This window comes from Fusarium keratoplasticum, chromosome 11, assembly GCF_025433545.1.
Source record: "Fusarium keratoplasticum isolate Fu6.1 chromosome 11, whole genome shotgun sequence".
Lineage (NCBI taxonomy): Eukaryota > Fungi > Ascomycota > Sordariomycetes > Hypocreales > Nectriaceae > Fusarium > Fusarium keratoplasticum.
This window is the reverse complement of record NC_070539.1, coordinates 620,096-644,769: the sequence shown is the minus strand read 5'-3', so window position 1 is coordinate 644,769 and position 24,674 is coordinate 620,096. Positions and strand designations below refer to the sequence as shown.

Here is a 24,674-nt window from a genome sequence, read left to right as displayed (position 1 = left end):
GATTACTCGAACACGACTGCATCGTATGTATTGATTTTTTGTGTAATGGGACACATCAACCCACACGGTATTGGGTTTTTATACTGCTATGTATTATGACTGTGTTTTTTACTCTTGTGGTTGATGGCTTCTTGTCATCATTGCAGGTAATGAAAAAAAAAAAAACACATCCGCCCACCATTCTTTTCAATAGACCATTTCGCGAGTCACACTGAAGCTGGTGCTATTATGTCATTTGTTACATTTTCAGCAGAGTAACATGGTTAAAGGAGGGAGAAGCTTGGGGTGTGAAACAAAAGCTTGACAGGAATTTGGGCAATGTAAGGTCATGCTTCAATGGTAGCGACAAATTGATACGAGATCTGATATCAATCTTCCGTTGTTCCTCCTAGACAGGAGTTCGATAACTAATCTGGGCAATACCCAACCTCTCACTGCGCCATACTTCGCTAGAAATACCAGACGCAGTCTACGATGGCCAAGCGCCGGGGTCGGGATGGCCACATCTGACTATCGGAATGCCGCTTGCAGTTTAGGCTCTGGGCCAGTGAAACATGTTGATTGTGCATGTGCCTTGTCAAATGCGGATAGGGTTTCAAGACTACTTACAACAAATAAGAACCTCAGCAGTGGCAACATTTGCAGAGACATTCAGGCTTCTGTATGTTTCACGAATCAGGTGAGTCTCTTCTGGGCTCTTGCTGTCTGTTAGCTACAAAGATGCCTCTGTCGCTGAGGCCTTCAGCGCTCGACAAAGGCAAAATGAAGGCAATACTCGTATATGGTCCTATCATTATCGGGGCTGTCTGCTACTGCTCCATATTTTGAAGCTGCAGTTTCTACACAATACACTCTACTTAAGAGACGAACATTCATATACGATGTCATATGAGAAAGCTGGACTCATTTTTTCTTGCATTTACTTTGGCTGTGCTACACAAATTCTACTTTTGACCAATACAATACCACTTCAGTCGCCCATCTTATGTGATGGTGTATCCTCCGTCGACTCGAAGGTCTGCGCCAGTGACATACGAAGCTGCGTCTGACAACAAGAAGGTGACGGGGCCCATCAGATCTTCAGGCTGACCCATCCTACCCTGCGGAATGAGAGACACCCAAGTCTTCTTAAGATCGGGGTTATCGGCCAGGATCTTTTTTGTCCTACTTTTTGTCAGAACCAACCAGGCCAAGATTTACATAGTGAGAGACTTACAAAGCTGTTAGCATATAGCCAGGAGAGATGCAGTTCACGCGGATTCCAGCGTGAGCCCATTCAACGGCCAATGACGCAGCAAGATGCCTGACCGCAGCTTTCGCTGCGTTGTAAGGGCTGTATTTTATCACGATTAGTTGGTGAGAAATAGTCAGATCATTGCCCTGGCACTTACGCCTGTGGTTGAGGGACGTTCACGATCGCCCCTGACATGCTACCAATGAAAACAATGCTTCCAGGAGCCTTTCGCTCCATAAGATGCTTGGCGACAGCCACGGCGAAGAGATAGGTACCGTCCACGTTGACACCCCAAAGCTTGCGCATTCGGTCAATTGGATAGTTTATGGCGTCAAAGTTTTCTGTGAATCCGGCTGAGGTTACGAGACCATCAATCTTTTGGTAGGTGTTGAGAATCTCGCGAATACACTTGTCCACAGACTCCGGCTTTGAGACATCTGCGTAGTGCGCCGTAACTCGGGGTAGTCTGGTTTCGATGAGTTAGGAAAATACGCCATGAAACAGTCGTGAAAAGGCTGACCTTTCGCATCCCGGGTTCTCCTTTCTGAAAGCGTCAATCAGTTCATCGACCTGGGACTCTGCTTCATCCTCTGAATGCCGTTAGGAACCCTGTGACCGACAACAACTCTCTTGGGCGCGAAGCTCACTGTTCAAGTCGACAATCGCAAGATCAGCTCCAGAGTAGACGCAGCCTTGGCCCATGACCAGACCCAGCCCTCTTGCACCTCCTGTGATCACGATCACTTTGCCTTCAAGAGAGAGGGACGCCAATGTCGGCTTGGAGAACTGCCCTCCCTGTCCGACCACCGGCTTGCTAGATGGGAGCTCATGGTGTGGTGGATATTCGACCTGGACGTCTGGGTCCGTGCGAGAAAAAGAAAGGGTTCTTTCAGGAATTGGGAGCGGAGGAGGAACCATTGTGTATCAATTGATCAACAGTAGAGTGGAATTGAGGATGGAATTGAGCACAATACTCTTGGAGGCAGAGGGGGCAGAAACCGCCTTATACCTATCGCCACCCACCTCCCACCCACCTGCAAAAGCATGCAACTTCTCGAGCCCTGACGCGTGTCTCTCAACGTGTTACGATGTCTTTCAAAGGCACGACTCGGGTCTGTTCCAAACACCCACGCCACACTAGTGGCAGTCACAAGCCCTCAGCACTGACCGCTGACCCAGTGTAAGAGTTCAAGTTTCCAAGACACTTTCATGATGCTGACGAAGAGAGGTGCCCAATCCCAGGTTCCTCGCGGGATGGGAAAATACGGCCATGTTTGTCCGACAGAGCCGATTGGACATGGAATGGCGGTAAGTTGGCCAAGTGATCGTCGATAGTGCCCCATACAGTATGTATTGAGTTTGGGCTTTTCTGTTGTGGCCAGGCCGCCTGGGAAAAAGGGGAACCGGTAAGCGAGATATCGACATGGCAATCAGTGGCCCACTTTGGTGTCTTGTGATGGTCTCTTTGGCGAGTCTCGACAAATGAAAAGATCCACCCCCACGGTGCCCCCGAAGTCGCTTGGTCACGTTGACAGTCAGACATTTCCTCATTATTTCTGTGCTGTGTCCTTATCGCGGGCTCTCCATGCTTGGAGGTCTTCTCATCGGTTGAATTGACAATGTCGATGCCGTCAGTTAGAGCGAGGCCATTACCAGCTTCCCAACCCCAAACATAGGAGACTGTCGTGGTCAAGTTAACGTTTCGGCATGACATCACTTCCCGTCCCGTTTTAACGATAGACCAGTCAAAAGAGTGAGGTCTTTCACTAGCAGCATTTGAGTTCACCCGAATCCATTTCTCTATCATTGAGTGACGCTCATGCTGTTCAGTCTCATATGAGTTCACAAGCGTGTTCTCAGTGCAATTGCAACTGCCTCACCCGATTCTTTTCACGCCGCAATCACTCCTCACCATACCCTGCCTGAGGGTGGACACTTTCGCCACCGGGCTCTGTGTGTACGGATTTGGCTCTGCAAGATATAACCACAGTACTGCGTCTTTCTTAGCACATACGACCATACCCACCGGAGAACTCGGGATCCCGTCCGCTCTCCCATAGATAAGCCGGTGAGGGGCGGATTAGTAGTTGGGTCGGTGACGACCAGCGAATCCCCGCTGTTGTATGTTTTTTTGCCCCGTGTGGCCCCTAGATCCCGCCTTTGGCTCCCACAAGACACTGACAGACAGACGCCTGCTTCCTTTTTGCTCTCTTATTATCATTCATTTCTAGTGTTAGGTTGAGTGGAATACAGTCTTTGAGAGATGACTACGAGAAAAGAATCCTGCTACCTTGACTCCAGCCCATCAATGATCAAAAGGTAATTCCATAGATGCTTTCCCCTTGCACAGCCTTTCCTTCATCATAGGTCACACGCCTCCAACCCTCATCGCGTGATGCATCAGCTATCCATTCGACAGTCGGGAAATACCGCTCGTTCTTCTTTACGGTAGCCACAAACGGAGCACCAGCAAAGTCAACAGCCTTGACAGTAAAGTCTGGGAAATATATTGTTAGAACACAGCGATTATAGAGGCTATCAGGTTTGGAGACTCACAAGTGTTATCAGGAATGGCAGCCACAACAGGAACGAGCGACTCTAGATCCGGCGTGGGTACGCTGTTGATGTGGGTAATGAATCTGGTGGCATAGACGCTGTAAAGAGCGGCAGGAGATCCATGAAGCCAGGTCGTGATGTAGACTTGACTAGGCAGTTTCTTGATCGATTGTACCACAGTTCGGTGTGGCTTCTGAACCGTAAGGCCGCAAAAGTTGACAACGTGGGATGTCTCAAAGTCATCTTCTAGCAGCGTGTCAAGCTGCAGGTTGAGCTGCTTTCCACTGCGAACAATGACTGCGTCGACCTTTTCATGCCAGTACATGACCTCCAACTCGGGAAGCTGGGTAATGAGATCGTCGTTGAGTGTCAGCAAAACGTCCCCTTCAAGCAACTGGTCTGGTGCTTGGCCAAAAACTCTCTTCACCGTGAAGAGTCGATGCTGCACTGACTTCTTTCCAACCTTCTGGATCCACTCCTCGGCAACACCCATTACGCGGGCTTCCATCATGGTGATAGCTTCGAGCTCAACTGGAAGGCTTCTGAGCTTTGGGATTGTTCCCTGGACGAGTTTTGTGATCACCGGGAGGAGGGCGAGAGAGCCCAGACCGAAGCTGGTCTCCTCATCATCGTCCCTCTCGAAGACCAACCAAATCGCCTGGATATCGCCATTTTCTGTCATGAGGACTCCGCTTGTGCATTGTGCGCTGAGTCTGCTGTCGACATCGATCCGGTCTAGGTTGATCGGACGGCATTTGGGAGGGTTGGGCGGAGTACGCTCAAGGGGCATGACCCTAGTGACTGTTGTCGAACTGTAAACCATCTCCCCGTTCCCGTTGTGTCCAACAAAGAGGGTAGAAGCTCCCTGTGAGATCTGCTCTGTGCTGAGTTTTGCGCTTCGTACTGGCGCATCAACGAGACTAGGGTCGTATTTGATGACAGCATAGTAGTGAGAGGGGTGAAGGAACACGAGCTTTCCTGGGATCAGGACCGAGTCGGCAAAGGTAAGCTCAATATCGCAGAACTTGGTCGGCACAATGTTCCTGGCAACAAGGACCAGGCCCTTGTCAGCATCTATGACAAGACCCATGCCGCTCTTCTCATGTACGGATTGCCCGTCAAGCAACAAGGCCGTAGAGTACTTGACGTGAACAAAGCTCCTCACGACATCGGCAACTGCTCGATGAGGGACATGGGTGAGAGCAGCAAAGGATGCAGTGAGAGGCTTTGGGGGAACTGCAGGCAACGCTTCCGCCAGTATGTCGACATCCCATGCCCCCGTAGAGTCGTTTCGTTTGAACATCCTCATCTTCCCAAACCAGTGTCGATCAACAGACACGACAGCAGTGTGAAGGGTGTGCCAGTCCCACAAGTATTTGAACGAAAGGACAACCCGCGCTCTGTCGGGAATCTCCTTCATTATTTCGATGAAGGTTGTGAGATCTGGCGTGTCTTTGTAGCTGATGCTCTGGATGACAATGTCATTGCGAACTGATGGATGGAAAGGGCCGGATTCGCATACGTAGACCCCACGGCAAGCAATTGTGTACCTCTGAGCAACCTGGTAGGAGAGGTCATGGAATGATGCGCCGCTGACGGCCAGAAAGCGATCAGGTGTGACCTCGTTGAGATCTTGGACCAAGATATCTTCCTCCACATCCTTTCCATCTCGTTGAAGCAAGAAGTGGAGGGTTTCCCCAACGTTCTCGTCCAGTATGGTGTTGAATTGGAGGAACTGAGTGACCAGTACGCCATTGATCTTGATCAAGATGTCGCCCTCCTTTATCTTGCCATCCGATGGTCCCTCTGGCAGAACAGTGTGAGCGACGAGCATGTTGTTCTCCCTCGGGAAAGCCTTGCGTGCGATAGTCTCCCACTCGGAACTAAGGCCCAGTCGCCGACACTCGTCGAAAGGCTTAAGCTGGAAGACGCACTGAACCTCGCCTCGTGGGACGGACAGGCCTTGCTGGATCTTGTTAAGAGCGCGCAGCGGGCCGTCGAGAGGAAGGAAGTAGTCGGTGGAGGCACCGTCACTTCGACCACCAGCCTGAAGAGCGATGCCATAGCCATCCACATTGACAACTGGGCTTCCCGAGCTCCCTCCAGCGGCAGACGCGTTTGCTTGGTAGTAGCAGGTGTTGAAGTCCATGTACCCCTTGTACAACGGAGCATTTCGGTCAAGGCGGCTGATGAAACCTGACAGAATACCAAGCTTTTCACCTCCATCGTTTCCGATGACTTTGATTTCCACACCGACTGTATTTATGATCAGCCTGACAACTCTTTTTACTCATCTCATAGTGCCCGCTCTTACCTTTAGCAAGATCGGGCCGAAGTTTGATAGCTGCCAGCTTCATATGCTTGACCGCTGAGGGGTCGAACTTCAGGAAACCGAAGTCATGCACGGGATCACGGTAAATTGGGAATGCGTCGACCTCCTCTTGGTTGTTGAAGAGAATGTATCCTGTCCATGGCCCAGTTCCAACAACGTGTCGATTTGTAAGAACAATGCTTTGTCGAGTTAGCAGCAAATCCAGCTGTCTGAGAGTTGAATCTTACCCCTTTTCAACGTCGACAACGAACCCAGTTGCCTCACTTGATGCGGAAAGGTTGGTATCGAACGAATATGGGTGGCAGAAGCGGATAGAGACGACACTCTCCACCACAGTCTCTATTGCCCTCTGCCATGCCTCGCTCTCTCGCTCCGACAAAAGCCCAGACTTGAGAAGACCAGCACTCTGGACGGCTGTGGGCTCAGCTGTGGGCTCAGCATCTCTCTCGGGTGTTTGCACCGCTGGCCGTTGATGGTTATCAGTGGGGATCAATGCATCCTTGGGATGCGCCGTCAGCGCTTGATCAATAGTCATCTCCAAGCATGCCTTGCGGGGTAGCGAAACCACTGCAGCAGTAAACAATGAGGACAAGAGATTTCCGGTGATGCGTCCAGAGCTCTGCAGTGCTTAATACGCCTAGGCTTGAAATAGACGCTTCAGAGGCAGGGGTCAACGTGCAGAGTCTTTATAGGTTCTCTGTTTGGTTGATAGGTAGTGACTCAAGTGAGGGAGGTGTGTTTGATTCCATCCTGAGCGGGCGACAACGTCAGCCCACAGTTGCCTCGTGTGCAGCCTAGCGGGGAAGAGGACTGCGGGCCTCATCAGCTGCAAGAAACAAAGGGCTGGTTAAAAGTGCAGTCATTGGAGCCAGCGAGCTGGAGCTGTGTGGCCGCAGCAGTAATCTTGGTACCACAAAAGTGGATAATTCTGACACTTGGCTCTCAGGCGGGATGGGGAACATGATAGGCTATTGTGCTAGGCAACAATGCCGCTGAAATCTCTCCATAAGGGCTAGTGACTTTAGCAACCCAAACATTGGTCAGGTGGCTGTTGTCTTTCAGCCTCAGGGCGACCAGCGAGTCGGTGCGCCCATCGGGAAAACACGGTGCTTATGGACTTTGGTATGCCTTGAGCGGCATGACTCTTGTCCCCAGGGTCCAATCGCCCTACAAAATTGCGTCATATGGGTGGCTGTGCAGCGTCGACACTACCACCGTCTTACTCCGTGGGCTGTATCGTGATTGGGTATGCGTCCAAGCACGCAACCATGCATCCTGACCTCTCGAATGGTTGGAAACAAGTTTCGTGAGATCAACTATTTGAAAATAGAGCAGGCATCACCATGGTGTGCTTCTTGAGTACGATGCCTTGAGCTACCATGATCAAGGCACTCTGTTGAGAGCGACCACGGCTCCGTGTTTCGGATAAAGGGTCTGTGTAACCGTACCTTGGCTGGCCTGGGGGCATGCAGTCTCACCAAACGAAAGAGGTTTTCCCAATGCCTACTGGCGCTCATTTTCTCTCCCTTCATAGTTATCGTTATGGCATCCCCAGGAACCTACTTTCCCCGCGCCATTTCACATTCTTTGCCAATTCTCAGATGCATCCCGCATATCATATCTCGTTGTAACATGGATGCCAATATAGCAATATAGGACGCTTAAGTAACCCGGGGAATGTAGCATTTGTAACCGTAAACGAGTTACTTCGGAGGAAGTAAATAAGGAGTCTCCATACTGTTGGCCGACAATCCAGGCTTGTTTCCCAGAGGATGTAGTGGCGGCATCACCTCATGACGGGCAGAAACACCGCCGCCCCAAATGGCACGGCGCACATGTCCAAACGCATAGCCGTTTCTTCAGACGCGACCATCACCAGGGGCTTGAAACACAAGCACTCAGCAGGTTTTCACAGAACTCACTGGACTGCCCGTTTTCAGCAAGCCCTGTATTAATGACACCACACCCCGAACTCTACACACCGTGCGTTGGGCAATTGGGCATATTTGCTTTGGATGCTACGATATCCTTGTATAAAAATCTTGAGTTCAACTTGACACGTAGTGCAGAAAGCCGGTGGATTTGCGGTGCTTCTTGACTGTCTGAAGGTCAGGGGAATTTACTAGTTGTTTTTATGGACAACGAAGGACGACCGCCCATAGCGAAATAGATCGATTAGACGTTGTGCACGCAAAACCATATACAGATTACAGTACATAACCTCGAAAAAATTCATCGTTGAGCCAAGGGCCGTCTGCCTTTTCACTTCAATGGCTGCAAATCTGCACACACCAGTCAATCAGAGTAATAGAGTTATATACCAGTAGACGATGGTTCATGAAGTGAAGCTAAGATTGCTTAACTTTTGATCCACACGTTAACAAGCCCCTCTGTCACCAGAACTGTACAGTGGTCGGCTACATCTATTCATACAATGTGAGAAACCTGACCAAAACCAACGCGGGGCAGTGAGGAGCTAAACCAGTTTCTTGAAGGTATTCAACAGGCTTCGTAGTTTCGATACTAGATGTGAATTACTAGCCAAGCTTTTAATATAGAAGAGCAATACCAGGGCAGTCAAATATCGTCGGCCAAGATGATGCTTCCAGACCTATGAAGCGGCGGATAAGACCGCGGCTCTTAGCTACGTCAACTTTAGAACGTCTCATGCCCCCTGGCCATGTAAAACGAACTCTCAACAATTTCTGCCAATTCTGATATTCGATCTGGTATTCTTTACAAGATCCCCAAGTCCCCCGGTCGGCATCGGCAAATCGAATGTGGAGCACCTCTGACCAGGAGATCGGATGTTAGGCCGTCTAGGCTTAGTTGTAGTATTTGCTTAGTTTCATCTCATGCCACCCGTTCCAATACGATTAAAGGCTTTTATCGTTCAAGGCGATATCCTTGCGTACTGGGCTGACTATTTACAGTGGGCAGTTGTCATTGCGTTGTGGGTAGGATCTCAATGCGCAACGGGATTGGTTCTTTTTTTGCGAGCTGAAGCTGTATCAGACCATCAAGGAAGTGTTTAAGATGCCCCCTGCACGCCCTTTCTTATCCTCCTCTGCGCCTTCTTTCTCCTTTTTTCTTCGCTCCAATCTGTTCTTTTTGGATTGACAGCAGGCAGCGTTCGCACAGTTGTCAACATGCCACCAGATCAGTTGCTACAACCCGAGAAGAAAAGCATGGGAGTCTCAATCTCGGGGGGCAGGGGATTGAATGAGTCGCCGTCTTGGCCAGGTCATCCGCGGCCGGTTCCAAGCTCAGCATACGCCTCTATTTGTCGCGCTGCGCCCTATGTGCCACAGCTTGTGATCCCAGTTCCATTCCTTGGTAGGTTTGCGCGTCGTCGTCACCAGTATTGCACGGGTTACTCACTTGCTCAGTCCTGGCAGGCTTGGTAACTCGATTGGACTACCAACCCATCTCTTCCTACGGCGATGGAGTACTCGAGGCTATTGGGCTGGCCTCTACCTTTTGGCCTATTGCTTTCTCCGCTGTCCTCGGCGCTTTGATTCGAACCATTGCCTTGTTCAAAGCAGAGCGTGGGACTAAGCTTGGTGTAAGTGATCAACCAGACCTGTCAACTCCAACATTTTGCCAGTCGAGGCTTTGATCTAACCTTGCCCCCTTCTCTAACAATGTCCAGACCCTTGAAGTACTGTTGAGCAGCCAGACATTGGTCAGCGCGCTCAAAAGCCCATTCGTTGTTCGCATCTTCACTTTCTGGTCTCTCGTTCTCGGATTCATATAGGTGATTAGCCCAGCTGGTGGTCAGGCAGCTTACCGAACTGTCCGCCTGACGTCCCTCATCGAAACGACGACTCACGGCTTGATGCACAGCCCTGCAGCGGACATCGGATTACCTTTCAACAGGATACTCTGGGCAAGCAGTTCCAATCTCGCGACCCAGCTTGGGAGGGTATACGCTATGTTTGGGGCCGCAATTTCTGCATCCAATGCTATTGCTCAAGCTTCCAACGGATCAAGCCCGACGTTTGATGCTGCGATACGAGGGCTTGGAGGTGTGGATACGGCTATTGTAGCTGCGAGGATGGATCTCTGGCAGAACGTCCGAGTACCTGAAATCACTGGCTTGCCGGGATACGACTCAGAAGACCCCTATCGCTGGCTCCAAGTCCCTACTGATCGTCTTGTCACCTACGAATCTCTGGTCGGGGTTCCTGTCAGAGGCATCCCACAAGAAACTCCAAGTAACATTAGCTTTCAGCTTTCAACGACTTATGCAACACTAGAGGTAGGTACACCTGGCTCGTCTAGCATTATTGTCCTACCTCTATTTGCGTTAAGGCGCTCATGACTAACCTTTTATCAGTGCTCTCCTTGGTTTAATACAACAACATGGCGTGAAGAAACCCCTGATGCATTGCTTCTTCACAAAGCAGTCAACAGCAGCATAACAAACGAAGAGAGAATGTGCAATTATGCCAATGGCTTTCAACAGATCTATATGGATACGCCATCTCCCCTCACCGGCTTCAACTTTTCAACCAAAAACCACACAAGCCAAGGACCCATCACTCAAGGTAGTCTGGTATTTGGCACCAAGGGGAACTCGACTATCTGCGATATTAGCCATATCTATGTCGATGTTGAAGTTCAGTGTCAGCGAGAACAGCGGCTAGGCCAGATGGTCTGCAGATCCGACAAGATCCGGCATTCACCAGCTCAACCAGTGCCATTTCATGACAACCAAATGATCACCAAGATCAATCAAACTGACCCAGGGGCCCCAGCTGCAGGATATTTTATAGCATTTTTGCCCTGGATAGCAAGCTCCTATCATTCCGGAAACCGATCCCCACTTGAGAATTATTTGGCCGACCCAGCCCGTGGCATCGAGGGGGACGCCGTGGCGCTCACCGATGAATATACGCGTTTACCGCTAAAGGTATTCGCACAGCGTCTAGCGATGGTTATGAACACTGCACTGCGCATCTCTTACGATATGCCTTCTATCCTTGGCTTCACCGATCACAACATCACTGAGTCTGCTGCTCTTACCGGCATGGAGCCCAAGTACGGCAGCACAACAGGAAGCTTTAGCATAGCCACAGTGGTGTACCGGGTCCAGCATAAATGGATGGGGCTTTACATCGCCTCACTTGTCGTGATGAGCATATGTGCAGTTGCTACCATCGTTCTTAGGCTGATAATTCGCGCCCCAGACTTCCTCACAAACGTCGCCGGCTTGACTCGCGACTCTCCGTATATCAATGTCCCTCCAGGGGGAAGTACCTTGGATGGCGAGGAAAGGTCACGTTTACTCAGGAATCGGCGGCTCAAGATCGTCGACGTGCACCCTGAAAGGGATGTTGGGCACATCGCCTTTGCTGATGACATCGGTCAGATGGCAACCAAGAGGTTCGGAATGGTAGACAGGGTGTATGCCTAGACATCAAAGAGATTGATTATGAATCCATTGTAAGCCTCGGGAAGTTAGGTTAATCTTGTAGTTGGGCTGAAATGGCTGGTTTGAACATGTGTAGGGTCGTCTGGGAGGATTTTGGAGTCCAAGATGTTACAGTGTAGCAGTATAGCGCTTGTTGGGGTCTTCTAAAATGGAAGCAACATAATTTATGCAAAGATTACTTGAGAACCGCTCATCAACAGTCGATCTACTACTCATTGATGCTGCCATATGATATGTCTTATCTCAGTGGAAAGTCTCCTCCAGCCAGTCCAGGACATCTTGGCCGAACTCCGCCGGATTCTCAAGGAGTGCCCAGTGACCCCCTTCTCTCGTTACACCCTTGACCTTTGGCAAATATCCTGCATCAATGTTGGGTTGCAGTGCCGCTGTTCTGCATACAAAGTCCTGCTCCCCACCCCAAAAGAAGGCCGGCACATTGACTACTTTTGCGTCTTCAGAGACCAGCAAATAATCGGCTTCGCTCTGCTCGGGAACCAGGAATGCCTTATACCAGCAGCTAGGTGCCTCAAAACCAGGTGGCTTCCCAAACCGGTCCATGAAATCTTCCTTGTGCTCAGAGGTAGCGTAAGGAAGAGTGGGTTGAGTCTGACCATCGTTGATGAACTTGCGCATTCCACCGGGGCTGCACCAGTTCGCGAGCCAAGTATAGGGGTCCCCAAATGCCACGCTATACACAGACTCCAGGTTCTGCCCCATGATCTTGGGTGCGTCGTCCGAAGTGAAAAAGTTCCAGTACTCATATATGCCAAAGCCATAGGCCTTCCTTGTCAACTCGTTGACAACATCAAGATCGAACTTCTGACTTGGCGGGATGTAAGAGACGTTGACCATTATGAGACCTGCTACCCGAGAGGGGTAGAGGTTGTACAACCGCTGAGCAAGGACACTGCCCCAGTCATGGCCCACAGAGATGACGGTAGACAGTTTTTCTGCGTCAAGAATCTCGGTGATGTCGGCCGTCATGTGTTGGTATGCGTACGAGGCGACATCAGTAGGTTTGGAGGTTCCGCCGTAGCCCAAGCAGTCTAGAGCAACAACCCCATAGCCATACGGGACAAGGAAATTATTGATGAGGCCGGCCCAGAGCCGTGCAGTGTCGGGCCAACCGTGGAAGAGGATGAGGGTAGGCTTGGAGCCCTGTGCGGGGAAGGTGTAATAGCTGTATGTGAAACCACGAGAGACGTCAAGTTTCTTTTGAGTAAGCTTTGAAAGATCCATGGCCGGGTTCAAGTCTTTGGAAAGGCAAATTCTCGGGGGGGATGTTTGGACTGGAATGTTGACAAGAGGAAGTGCCTTGGCCTGTACGGTATATATAGATCTCAAGACCCTGAGCTTGTTCTCTCAAGTCCTCATCCACAGGTTGGCCCCGATATCATTTGGGCTCACGCTCACGTCTCGTGTGGGACCAGGGTCCTTAATTCTAGGTTCTAGGCTGACACGAGGATGCAAAGTTGGGTGGCTCACGATGATCTCAGCCCCGTAACTTGTCGGAGAGTCGTTCTTACAGAGGCAGTGATCAGCTTCTGTCCTACCAGGCGGGACCTGGTCGCTTATCGTGACCCTCCGTGGTCAGTCTGGGCACACCGGGCTAGATGCGGTGATATAGCGCGCTTGCGAGGTGCATATACGAGGAATCTTACGTGATGCTTTGCGAGTATCCTGTTACACAGGGATGGTATTCGTGGCGTCTTATCCGAGAGGCATCTCGCAAAAATATCATGCAGTGAGACCTAATCTGAGAGCCACGATCCAAGGAAGAATCAGAAGGCGGATGGTAGGGAAAGAAATGGAGGGAACAAGACGAAGAGTCGAGTGATGGAGGGTTTCGATGAAGGCCAGAGAAGAGAACTATTATTACTACTTTCGTTTAGTGTGGGTGTGCACGTTACTATTGTCTGCAATGATGACAATAAGCCATCAGCCACAACAGAAAAGACAGTTATCAATACATGACGGCATCAAAACTCAATACCGTGGGTGTGTGCTTCACATCAAAGGTTGCTAAGATTCGCCCACACCTTTTCGGTGAAATGTTTTCGACAATCCCCGGCCAACTTAATCCATAACCATCACGTTTCATGCGATGGAAGCCAGAAGAAGCCAAGACCCATAATGTTGAATCTTCACGTAAAGTAGGGACAAGGTAGGCCTCTCGATGAAGAGACAGAAAGGCAACCTCCTGCTCCCAGAGTTGGAAGATGGTTGTTTTTTTTCTTTAAATCTTATTTAAATACGACACCTCCTAAGGCCAAAAACTTGCCCAAAAAGGAAGGGCGCCAAGAAACTTGCAGCTGCTTTTTTTGCCTGCAATTAGTGAGTCCAGTGTTGGACTGCGTCGCTATAAGCTCTATGGTTAGAACTCCGGTAACCTAACTTTATAGCCGCCAACGCAGCAACGATGCACCGGGTATTTCATAACAATTATCCGTCAACTGGTACACATCAGTCGCATTTGACCAGGTTGCTTCGTAATCAAGCGCGACACTGTCGTTCAGATGACAGCAGGGAGCCAATAGCATGAGGCTAGTTGACTGACGCGATTAGTGGGAATGATGAGCGCATAGGGTGACCACCTGATTCAGTTCAACGCTGGGCATGACGGTCGCTCTCAGCAATTGAACTCCTCTTTCTTAGAAATAACGGAAAGAACACATATCAGCTTCCAGGCACTTCACATTCTTCTATACCACTCTCAGTCATGACGGAAGTGCAGGGTCAAAGCTCAGAGGGCTATGTACCCCTTGTAGAAGCTCAGCCAGACGGTACCCATCATGAAGTCGTCGTCAAGCCAGTTCAAACGTGGAAAGGCTACATTTGGGACACGTGGGAGCTTCCTCCAGATCAACGCCGCTTACTCTTCAAAGTTGACGCGTTTATCCTCACCTTTGCCTCGATAGGCTACTTCTTGAAGAACATCGACCAAACCAACGTCAATAATGCTTTCTTGAGCGGTATGGAGGAGGACCTCGAGATGTACGGAAATCAGCTCGTCACTAGTAAGCACTTCCTCTTATCTACCTAACTTCCATCTGTACCCGCCGTCACTGACTCCATGGATAGGCACTTCTATCTGGACCGTTGGCTACGTGATCGGTCAAATTCCATCCAACTTGTTGCTTACTCGAATCTCACCACGATGGGTTATTCCCTCCTTGGAGGTTGGATGGGGGATCGCAACTATTTGCACTTCAGCTGTTCAATCTTATCGTGGTCTCTACGCGTTGCGCTTTTTCGTAGGATTCTTCGAGTGAGTGACCTTGCCGCTCCGACACTCGACAATTTGACTGTCGCCTCGCATTGGTTTGGAGAGAGCCGCTGACCCCATCCTCAGATCCGGGTTCTACCCAGGGATTCATTATATGTTGGGATCATGGTATACTCCCCGAGAAATTGGAAAACGGGCCATGTTGTTTTGGATAGCGGGCTCGATTGGGTCAATGTTTAGCGGTTTTCTTCAGGCTGCTGCATACACAAACCTCGATGGAGTGCATGGTCGTGCAGGCTGTAGGTCATCAACACTTCGCTTGTCTTTCAACAACTTGGACTTTCCAAGAGGATTTTCCAACAAGGGCAGCGCTAATTATTGGCTTATATCATAGGGCGTTGGCTTTTCATCATCGATGGAATCATCACACTCCCCCTTGCAGTTGCTGGTTACTTCTTCTTCCCAAATCTTCCGCAGGATGGGAAGAGGACCTGGTGGACAACTGAGGATGAGCATATCCTATCGGTGAAACGCATGCAGGCAATTGGAAGAGCTGGCAAGCAACCTTGGACGAGGGCCAAGGTGAAAAAGACTCTACGGAGCTGGCATACTTATCATCTCCGTATGTTGTCCTACTCAAAACTCTTTTCATCGAGACTGACTCATAACCTTAACAGCGCTGCTGTATATTCTTTGGAATAACGGAAATCCTCAGGCTGCTATGGGCTATTGGTTGAAGAGCTTCAATGCCCAACCACCACCAATGCCAGGCAAATCTTTCTCCGTCCCTGAGATCAACAGCTGTAGGTTCTAGTCTGCTCGATCGGAGCGATCGGTGTGTTGAGGCACTTGGCCCTAATGTAAACATCATGCAGTGCCCATTCCGACTACCGCGATATTCATACTCATGGCACTTGCCTGGGCCTGGACTTCTGATGGGCCTCTTCAGGGGAAACGCTGGCCGTTTATTTACGCTGGTGCAGCGCTTACGGTAATTTCCCAGCTGGCTATGAGATTTTTAATGCTGAACTTATCCCAGCTCATCTTTAACCTTTTGTTTCTGTCTATGCCACTTTACTCCGATATCGATTCTCGAATGGTCGTTTATTGGCTGAGTCACATTGGTGTACGTATGACCTCAACGCAAAAACTGTTTACCTGACCGAACTTTAGCATGGCGCTGGACCGCTCATCCTTAGCTGGATTAATGAGATCTGTTCGGCTGATACAGAGAAGCGCGCTCTGTTGGTCGCCGTCGCAAACGATTTGGCTTATGTCGTTCAGGCTATAGTTGGTCGGATCTTTCCCTCTTCCAAGCATCTGCTAACATGTTAAGGTGCCCAACTTCATGTGGAAAACCACAGATTTTCCTGCTGCCAGAAAGGGGTACACGTATTCAAGTATCTTGCAAGTCCTACTTTGTAAGTTGCCATCCCCTTCCTTTGCCAAACTTTATATGCTAACCATCTCACCAAGTACTGGAGACAGCTATTATTCAACTGCTGCTTTGGAGGGACAGGCGACAAGAGCTGAGATCTCGCATCGCTGACTCGCCCCCTCCCCTGATTTACTCAGACGAAGAGGAGCAGACTGGGGGTAGTAAAGCCCCCGAAGACGAAGAGATGAACGATGAGACGTCACTTTGATGAGGTCGAGGACACAATAAGCGTGCTCATCTCAAAGTCTGATAGCGATCAGAGGGGTCGGAAATGAGCTTATACTTCCACTACTGAGTTCGCTGTACTCAGGCAGTCAAATATTGAAGGCTCATCTTTACCACCAAGACGTAAACCGCATCAATTGATCAACTATCGCTTCAATGACTTTGCAGAATGTTCTTAATTTCGGCTCCCGCGAGTTCGACCACACATGCGTCATACTTTCGGCGATGATTTCCTTATCTTCTAGTAGGCATTGGGTCGAAAGCATCGCAAAGTCCCGTGAGTGGAGTTGGAGATAGCAAAGCTTTTTTGGACCCTTTGATGACCTCCTTCACACCATCTATGCCACGAGGTCTGGTAAGAGTGAATACCCCCCTGTTTGTCTCTCAACTGTGATTTATGACTTGCTCGAGTTCTTTTATGCTGAGTGTGAAAAACTTCCACTCGCCAGCCTTTCGCAAACCGGGCGCTGTAGCCCCAGCGTGAGTGGCAAGGTCAGAAGGTAATGTTCCAGTCACCAGCATGCACAGAGTTGCTACAAATTAGCCGCCTCCAGCTCGCCTCAGCTTCACATGGGTTACCAGAACATGCCTATTTCAGTTCATCTGTAGTGATTTCTTTTCACTGTGCCTTCATGATAGCCACAAGCAATTCTTCCCTATTGGCGCAAGCTCCCTACGTTGTCCCATCTTCAGATCCTTCACAGACGAAAGGTTGGCGAAGGGGGACCCGCTGGAGTAACGGGGCTCTTGGTTGGGGTTGCTGGGTCTGTCAATATTACTCAGCCACTTTAATCCATCTCATCATCGAGCGGGGTTATGGTGAACTTACGCTTTTACACCTCAGAACGCTCGGATCTACGGCTCTACAATGTCGATTCACAGTTCACCAGAAGACTCGTGGCACGGGATTGTGCGCCCAGGCGGCCAATTTCCCCCAGAGGCTGGGCGCTACCACCTCTACATTGGTCTTTTTTGCCCTTTTGCTCACCGGGTCAACCTGGTTCGGTACCTCAAGGGACTCCAGTCGGTCATTGATGTTTCTGTTGTCAAGCCATACCCCAAAGGCGACGATAAGGGCTGGCCCGGGTGGCAGTTCCCAAGCTCCCCCGACGACACGTATGAGGGATCAACTGAGGATCTGCTCTTCAAGTCCAAGTACTTGCACGAGGTTTACTTCAAAGACGATCCCGAGTACAAAGGCAGATACAGTGTGCCTCTTCTCTGGGATAGAAAGCAGGGCCAGATCGTGAACAATGAAAGTGCAGAGCTATTACGATGGCTCCCATCCGCATTCGACTCGATCCTGGCGGAGGACGATCCGGCCCGAAAACTTGACCTTTATCCAGAACATCTCAGGGCGACAATTGACGACGTGAGCGAGTGGATGCAGCGAGACCTTAATAGCGGTGTCTACAAAGCAGGGTTTGCCACAACCCAACAGGGCTATGATGAAAATGTGCCAACGGTTTTCGCGGCTCTCAATAAACTCGAGAGTCTGATTCATCAACATGGAGGCCCATATGTTTTTGGAAAGGAGCTGACGGAAATTGACATCCGCGCGTATGCAACAATTGTGCGATTTGATGTTGTCTACGTCCAACACTTCAAGTGCAACCTAGGAACCATCCGCGGCAACTACCCGGTCATTCATGAGTGGTTGAAGAACCTCTACTGGAACGTACCAGGATTCAAGGAGACAACAGACTTTAGACACATCAAGGAGAACGTAAGATCCAATACCATCACACAATGTTCGCAGACGCTAATCATGGAGCAGTATACCAAAAGTCACTATAAGATCAATCCACTGGCAATCACGCCTCTAGGACCATTCCCTGCTGTGGAGGAAGAGGTTGACCTGGACTTCAGCAAGCTCAAGCCAGGAACAATCCGTCATCCGGCTGTATGCCAGCGCGAGAAGCAACTGTACGATTAAATCATTGATCAAGATGAATAGTCAGTCTGCATTGTCACAGAGCCTACTAAGGATGGGCAATTCTTGTGCCATGGCAACACATTTCTAGCTTGGAAACTCAATCCTACGTCATGCCACACCTTGCGTCAAGCCGAGTCTCGCCTTTCAGTTACGCAAGACCACTGTTTCAGGAGCTATCCAAGTGAGGGGTTGAACAGAATGAAACCCATTGGCCCGTTTTATCACACAACAAAACCAGGGGAGCAAAAGGCTCATTTCACAGCACGATGTGAGCGAGGCAAGCAAAGGTCCCGTCAATATTATTCAACAGTTTTAAAATAGCGTACAAGAAGACAGATCAGATTTGTCCAAGGGAGTCCTCCACAAAGCACAGAAGCGGTATCCCGAAGGAATCCATTAATGATTAAAACGATACGTCCGACGCTGCCGACCAGCCCACTCAACACAAGCACATCACAGAAGTCAACTCACACACCTAGTAGCCGTAGCTGGTGTGCTCGGGCTTCTTCTCAGGAGCCTTGTAGGTGTTGTGCTCGGGCTTCTTAGCGGGGGCCTTGTAGACGGGCTTCTTCTCAGGGGCCTTATAGGTAGGCTTCTTGGCAGGAGCCTTATAGGCGGGCTTCTTGGCGGGGGCCTTGTAGGTGGTGTGCTCAGGCTTCTTCTCGGGAGCCTTGTAGGTGTTGTGCTCGGGCTTCTTGGCGGGGGCCTTGTAGACGGGCTTCTTGGCAGGAGCCTTGTAGACGGGCTTCTTCTCAGGAGCCTTGTAGGCGGGCTTCTTCTCAGGAGCCTTGTAGGCGGGCTTCTTCTCAGGAGCCTTGTAGGCGGGCTTCTTCTCAGGAGCCTTGTAGGCAGGCTTCTTGGCAGGAGCCTTGTAGACGGGCTTCTTCTCAGGAGCCTTGTAGGCAGGCTTCTTGGCGGGGGCCTTGTACCCAGGCTTCTTCTCAGGAGCCTTGTAGGCGGGCTTCTTCTCAGGAGCCTTGTAGGCGGGCTTCTTCTCAGGAGCCTTATACGCGGGCTTCTTGACGGGGGCCTTGTACGCGGGCTTCTTCTCAGGAGCCTTGTAGTTGTGGTGCTCAGGCTTCTTCACAGGGGCGTACTTCTTCTCGTCCTTGTTGCCGTAGTTCACCTCCTTGTTGCCATAGCTGCTCTTGGGAGCTTCGTAGCCGTAGCTGGCAACGGCAACCGGGTCAGCCACGGGGGCAGCAAGGATGCCGGTGGTGATGGCAAGGATTGTGAGGGCAGACAGCTTCATGTTGACGGCTTGGAAAGGGAAGCAATTATTGAAGGAAAGTGATAGGAATGAGAGACAAGTGTTGACAACGAATGGATCAAAAGAATGTCAGGGTGAAAAGAGTGTTTTGACTGAGACTGGACAGCTGAGGAGGTCTGGAGAGCAAGTCGAAATAGAGAGAAGTGCCTCAGCCTTTTATCATCATCGAGCCGGATATCCTCGTTGGAGCTCCGAGGCCATCTGCTCCCGGAATCCGGCAAGGTGCCATAATTTCGGTTCCCGGCTCACAATTAGGTCGGTCTCGACTCTTTGGCCACAAGCCTATTGACATTTAGCTCGGGCTAATCTTAGAATCCGAGAAACAAAGAACTGACGGTACGAGCGCCTACGGTGAGTCGGCGAACGCCATGTCCCAAGGGGTTACACTACCGTTGTGGACATGGGACATGGCTGAAGGGCTGAGCGGCTATGGGGTTCTAGCCGCTCGTAAACGTCGGCTAGCTCGTCGCGTTGTTTGGCTATGATTTTGCATCATTATGCCGTGCGAGGCCGTGTTGCTCTGATTGGGTTGCTTGTGTGGTGGTGGCTGGTTGCATCCAATTTCCTCCTTGGCATCGCGCTCGGGCTAAGGCCAATATTGGCGTTGCTTATTTCTGCTTCTCCTGAGCTAGCCTCCCGCCTCGGCGCTAGCCCCTAAGGCTGAGCCTGGTCACCTGAAAGTCTGGTGCCCCGCGGGGTTTGGCAATTGCCGCCTCCCATCTGCCGCCATGCCTTACTAAATCAGTTTCCCGTTTCGCGTGGCATGACCGTGGCAAATAAAATAAGCAATCTAAGGTAGTACCTTGGGGGCTTAGAGTGGCTTTTATAATAAAAGATAAAAAAAAAAGATAATTAAAATTAATATATATAAGCTATTTTTAAGATATTTAAGAAATAATTAGTTATATATATATAAGTATTATAATTATAATATATTTTAAATAAAATTAATAAAAAATATATAAAAAATAATTATTTTTAATTTATATAATATTTATATTTTATAGTAAAAAAATTTTAATATTAAAAGTATTATTAAATTATTATTATTTATATATTTATATAAGCTAAGATATATATATTATATATTTAACTAGATAACGTATATAATAAGCAAGTGCAATAGTTAGGCGAGTGCAACAGCTAGACTGTGCACTAAAACTAGGATTTTTAAACTTTAATAAAAACTTAAATAAAATAGGTAGAAACTTAAAAAAAGTATTTCTAGCTATCTAACTTATAAATAAACTGTATATAATTTTTATTAATTTTTAAAAAAATGCCTTTATAGAGAAATAGCTATTTATATAGTGCGAATATACTTTTTTCTAAACTACCTTATAAGGAATTTTTTTAATAATCTATAAAAATTAGAATAAGTTATATATTACATAATTAAGCTAGCTCTTATATTATAGTTATTTTAAGCCAAATCTAGATTTCTTAGGATTTTTTAAAAAAAACCTTATTTTAAGAAGTAAAATAAAACTATTATACTCGCATGACTGTTGCACTCGCTATACATATATGTTAGGTTTAATTAATTAAACTTATAAACTTTTATTTATCTTTAAGTAAAATTCTAATACTAATTCTAGGAATTAATTTCTTTAAAACCTATAATACTAATACCTCTTATTTCTTAATATAATTATACCTATAGCTATATAATTGATTAGAAAAAATAAATATATAATTATATATAGCTAATTTAGCTAATTTAGCTACTTAGGCTATTTAATAAGTAAAAGGGAAAAAAATCTAATTTAAATATTAGGATAAAAGAATAATTAGCTAAAAACTATAATAAAAGATACTTTTTTTAATTAGTTAATTATATAACTAAGTATATAATTTTCCTAACTAGCTTAAGCCCTAACTTATACCTCCTCTTATAGCTATTAATTACTTTTAATTATAAAGGCTATAATTAAAAAAGTAAGAATTAAAGCCCTCTTAGCTCTTTAATTAGCCTAATTAGCTAGCCTTTAACTAATTTAAAATTAACCTCTTTATAAGAATTAAAAAAAATCATAGCCTAGCTAAGAAGCTAATTATAAATAACCTTAAAGCCTGAGCTTATAAGGTCTTAAGAGCCCTAAAAGATAAGTTATAATATAGCTTAAAGGCTTAGCTATATATATAAAACTCTAGGCTAATTAATTAATTAATTTATTAAGTAACTTAGCTAAAAAAAAAAAAACTCTTAAACTCTTTAAAAAATTCTTTTAAAAATATAACTTTTATTTTTTTATTACTAGCCTTATAGCTATTTAGCTTATAAGGTTATAGCTTAGCTTAAAAGCTTAGTTATATATATAAATTACTAGCCTAGTTAATAAATTAATTTATTAAGTAATTTAATTAGCTAAGCTTTTAATACTTTTCTTAAGGCTTTAAAAAATATAATTTTATTTCTCTTATTACTAGTCTTTAAAGCCTACTTAGTATATAAAGTTATAACTTAGTTTAGAAGTTTATTTATATATATATTTTCCCTAGCTAGCTAATTAATTTATTTAATTATTAACCTAGCTAGCTAGGGCTCTTAAAGCTTTAAAAAACATAGCTTTACCTCTCTTATTACTAGTCTTTAAAGCTTACTTAGCTCGTAAGGTTATAGCTTAGCTTAGAAGCTTAGCTATATATATAAATTACTTAGCTAGCTAATTAATTAAGCTAGTAATAGCTTATAAGCTTTTTAGCTAAAGTATTTAATATAGCCCTTATAGCTATTATAGCTATTATAGCTTTTTATTATAATAAAAAAAAAAAGTCTTAATATAGCACTAAGGGTTAATAATAATAATAATTTCTTAGTTAATTTATTAATTAAGTTATTAAATAATTTTAATACCTAAGCTTTTTTATAAGTCTAACTAATTAAAATATTTTTAGTTTTTATATTAATTAATATTACTTATTATAGCTTATACTTTAAGCTACCTAGCTAGCCTTAGCTTTAAAAATAAATTATAATAATAATTTCTTAATAAGTATATTTCTTAAGCTATTAATTAATAATAAAATAAGGACTTTTATAATTATTTTTAATAAAAGATTTAAAGGCTTAGTTATTAAAATTAGTTAAAGTAAGCTATTAATTTAAGTAGCTATTAAATTAGGCTAAAATTAGTTATTAAATTTAGCTATAGCTAGCTTACTTATTAAAAAAAGGAAAAAGCTAATAAGCTAGAGTTATAACTTAGCTATAAGAGTTAATTTAGCTATAATTCCCTTGGTAATTTAACTAATTAAGCTAAAAAATAACCTAGTAGCCTTTATAAAGACTAGTTATAAGAAAGGAAAAAAGTTATTATAATACTTATAGCTATAAAAAAAAGATTAGTTATAACTATTAAAGTTATTAAAAATAAAGGTATTAATTAATTAATAAAAGCTTTAGCTAAGAATTAAAAGTAGCTTTTACTTATAGCTATTATTAAAAAATTAATTTTATAATAAAAGTAATAGCTTAGGCTTATAAATTAGTTATAATAATAACTTTTTAAGTAATTAATTAATTAATTTATTAATTAATTAATAATAAAAAGGGCTTTTTTAATATATTAGTAATAATTAAAAAAAAAAATTAAAAAAGAATTATAACTTAAAAAAAAAAAAAAAGCTTTTAAATATAAGAAAAAAAAGCTAGCTAGTTAGTATAATAAAGCTTTTAATAAAAAGATTACCTTATAGCCTTAAGAGTTAATTTTAACTATAAGCTCCTTAGTTAATTAATTAATTAATTTAATAAGTAAATTTTTAATAAAAAGGCTTATAAAGCTAAAATTAAGAAAAAAATAAAAAATAAAAAGTTAAAAGTTTTATAATATAATATTTATAATAAAAAAAAATCTAATTATAAGTTTACTTATATTTATTATAAAAAGTTATAATATAATTATATTAGTTAATTATAAAGCTAATTTAATTAATTATTTAAGATATTAATTTATTAATTAATTATAAAAATTAAAAAGTTTATAATAATATTTAATAAATTAATTAATTAATTATAATAACTTTAATTAAAAAAAAGAAATTATATAAATTATAAATTATAAAAATAATTAAGAAATAATTCTTTAATTAATTAATTAAAAAAAGCTATTTTTAATTAAATTAATATAATTTTAAATTAATTAATTAAAACTTTATTTTCTAAAAAAATAATATTTTAATTAAGAAAAATAAATATATAATTATATATAGCTAATTTAATAAAATAAGTTATTTAATAAATAAGAAAAATAAATATTTATTTTAAAAATTAAAATATAAAAATAATTAATTAAAAATTAAAATAAAAAAAAGTTTAAGCTTTAATTTAATAATTAAATATTAATTATTTAAAAGATTTTTAAATTTTTTTAATTAATATATTTAATAAGCGAGTATAATAGATAAGCGAGTATAATAAAAATCCTAACCTTTTTACTAAAGATTATAAGAAAAATACTATAAATTATTTAATTAATTAAAACTACTTATTATACTCTTTCCTAGATATCTTAATTACTACCTAATAGGTCCTTATATTATAGCCAGGCTTATTATATATATTATAGCGCTAAATACCTAGTCGCACTAATACTCTTACCCTCTTATATATTTATTCTTTTATTATTATCTCTTTATTCCCTTTATATTATTAACTACCCTTTAGTTCTTAGGTAAAATCCTTATCTCTTACTATTATAATAAAATATAAATTATACCTAATCCTTATAGGAGCCTTAAAGTTAGGATTATACCTAATTTATATTTTATTATAAGAAGCCTACCTTATCTTACTTTTAGCCCTTAAGATTATTAAAACTATTTAATTAATTAAAATCACTTATTATATTCTTCCCTAGATATCTTAATTATTACCTAATAGGTCTTTATATTATACCTAGACTTACTATAGATATTATAGCGCTAAATACCTAGTCTAATTAACCTTCCTTAATTATTACTCCTTAATAATTTTGCTATTACTTATATATCTATATCTATTTAATTAATTACTTAT

The 24,674-nt window shown here is 44.7% G+C and overlaps 7 protein-coding genes across 7 annotated transcripts; 3 read left to right on the top strand and 4 right to left on the bottom strand.

The window, feature by feature from the left end:
* Positions 1-983: 983 nt before the first annotated feature.
* On the bottom strand, positions 984-2,152 carry NCS57_01300300 (uncharacterized protein; the record flags this gene model as incomplete). The annotated part of the gene is made up of 5 exons (XM_053062656.1): positions 984-1,164; positions 1,217-1,333; positions 1,392-1,700; positions 1,755-1,824; positions 1,882-2,152. The coding sequence occupies 5 exons, from the start codon at positions 2,150-2,152 to the stop codon at positions 984-986; spliced, it is 948 nt and encodes a 315-aa protein (XP_052907551.1).
* Positions 2,153-3,546: 1,394 nt separating this feature from the next.
* On the bottom strand, positions 3,547-6,657 carry NCS57_01300200 (uncharacterized protein; the record flags this gene model as incomplete). Its single annotated transcript, XM_053062655.1, has 4 exons — positions 3,547-3,731; positions 3,791-6,046; positions 6,105-6,301; positions 6,350-6,657. 4 exons carry the CDS (start codon positions 6,655-6,657, stop codon positions 3,547-3,549), a joined length of 2,946 nt encoding a protein of 981 aa, XP_052907550.1.
* Positions 6,658-9,271: 2,614 nt separating this feature from the next.
* NCS57_01300100 (uncharacterized protein) lies at positions 9,272-11,541 on the top strand (the record flags this gene model as incomplete). The annotated part of the gene is made up of 4 exons (XM_053062654.1): positions 9,272-9,458; positions 9,512-9,687; positions 9,880-10,383; positions 10,462-11,541. The coding sequence occupies 4 exons, from the start codon at positions 9,272-9,274 to the stop codon at positions 11,539-11,541; spliced, it is 1,947 nt and encodes a 648-aa protein (XP_052907549.1).
* A 261-nt stretch (positions 11,542-11,802) lies between these two features.
* NCS57_01300000 (AB hydrolase-1 domain-containing protein) lies at positions 11,803-12,798 on the bottom strand (the record flags this gene model as incomplete). Its single annotated transcript, XM_053062653.1, has 1 exon — positions 11,803-12,798. One exon carries the CDS (start codon positions 12,796-12,798, stop codon positions 11,803-11,805), a length of 996 nt encoding a protein of 331 aa, XP_052907548.1.
* A 1,480-nt stretch (positions 12,799-14,278) lies between these two features.
* Positions 14,279-16,431, top strand: NCS57_01299900 (MFS domain-containing protein; the record flags this gene model as incomplete). The annotated part of the gene is made up of 10 exons (XM_053062652.1): positions 14,279-14,576; positions 14,641-14,827; positions 14,912-15,084; positions 15,180-15,407; positions 15,463-15,588; positions 15,661-15,776; positions 15,825-15,911; positions 15,959-16,075; positions 16,122-16,206; positions 16,262-16,431. 10 exons carry the CDS (start codon positions 14,279-14,281, stop codon positions 16,429-16,431), a joined length of 1,587 nt encoding a protein of 528 aa, XP_052907547.1.
* An 867-nt stretch (positions 16,432-17,298) lies between these two features.
* Positions 17,299-18,384, top strand: NCS57_01299800 (GST N-terminal domain-containing protein; the record flags this gene model as incomplete). The annotated part of the gene is made up of 2 exons (XM_053062651.1): positions 17,299-18,174; positions 18,226-18,384. Exons 1-2 carry the CDS (start codon positions 17,317-17,319, stop codon positions 18,382-18,384), a joined length of 1,017 nt encoding a protein of 338 aa, XP_052907546.1. The 5' UTR covers positions 17,299-17,316.
* A 475-nt stretch (positions 18,385-18,859) lies between these two features.
* NCS57_01299700 (uncharacterized protein) lies at positions 18,860-19,636 on the bottom strand (the record flags this gene model as incomplete). The annotated part of the gene is made up of 1 exon (XM_053062650.1): positions 18,860-19,636. The coding sequence occupies one exon, from the start codon at positions 19,634-19,636 to the stop codon at positions 18,860-18,862; it is 777 nt and encodes a 258-aa protein (XP_052907545.1).
* Positions 19,637-24,674: the final 5,038 nt, after the last annotated feature.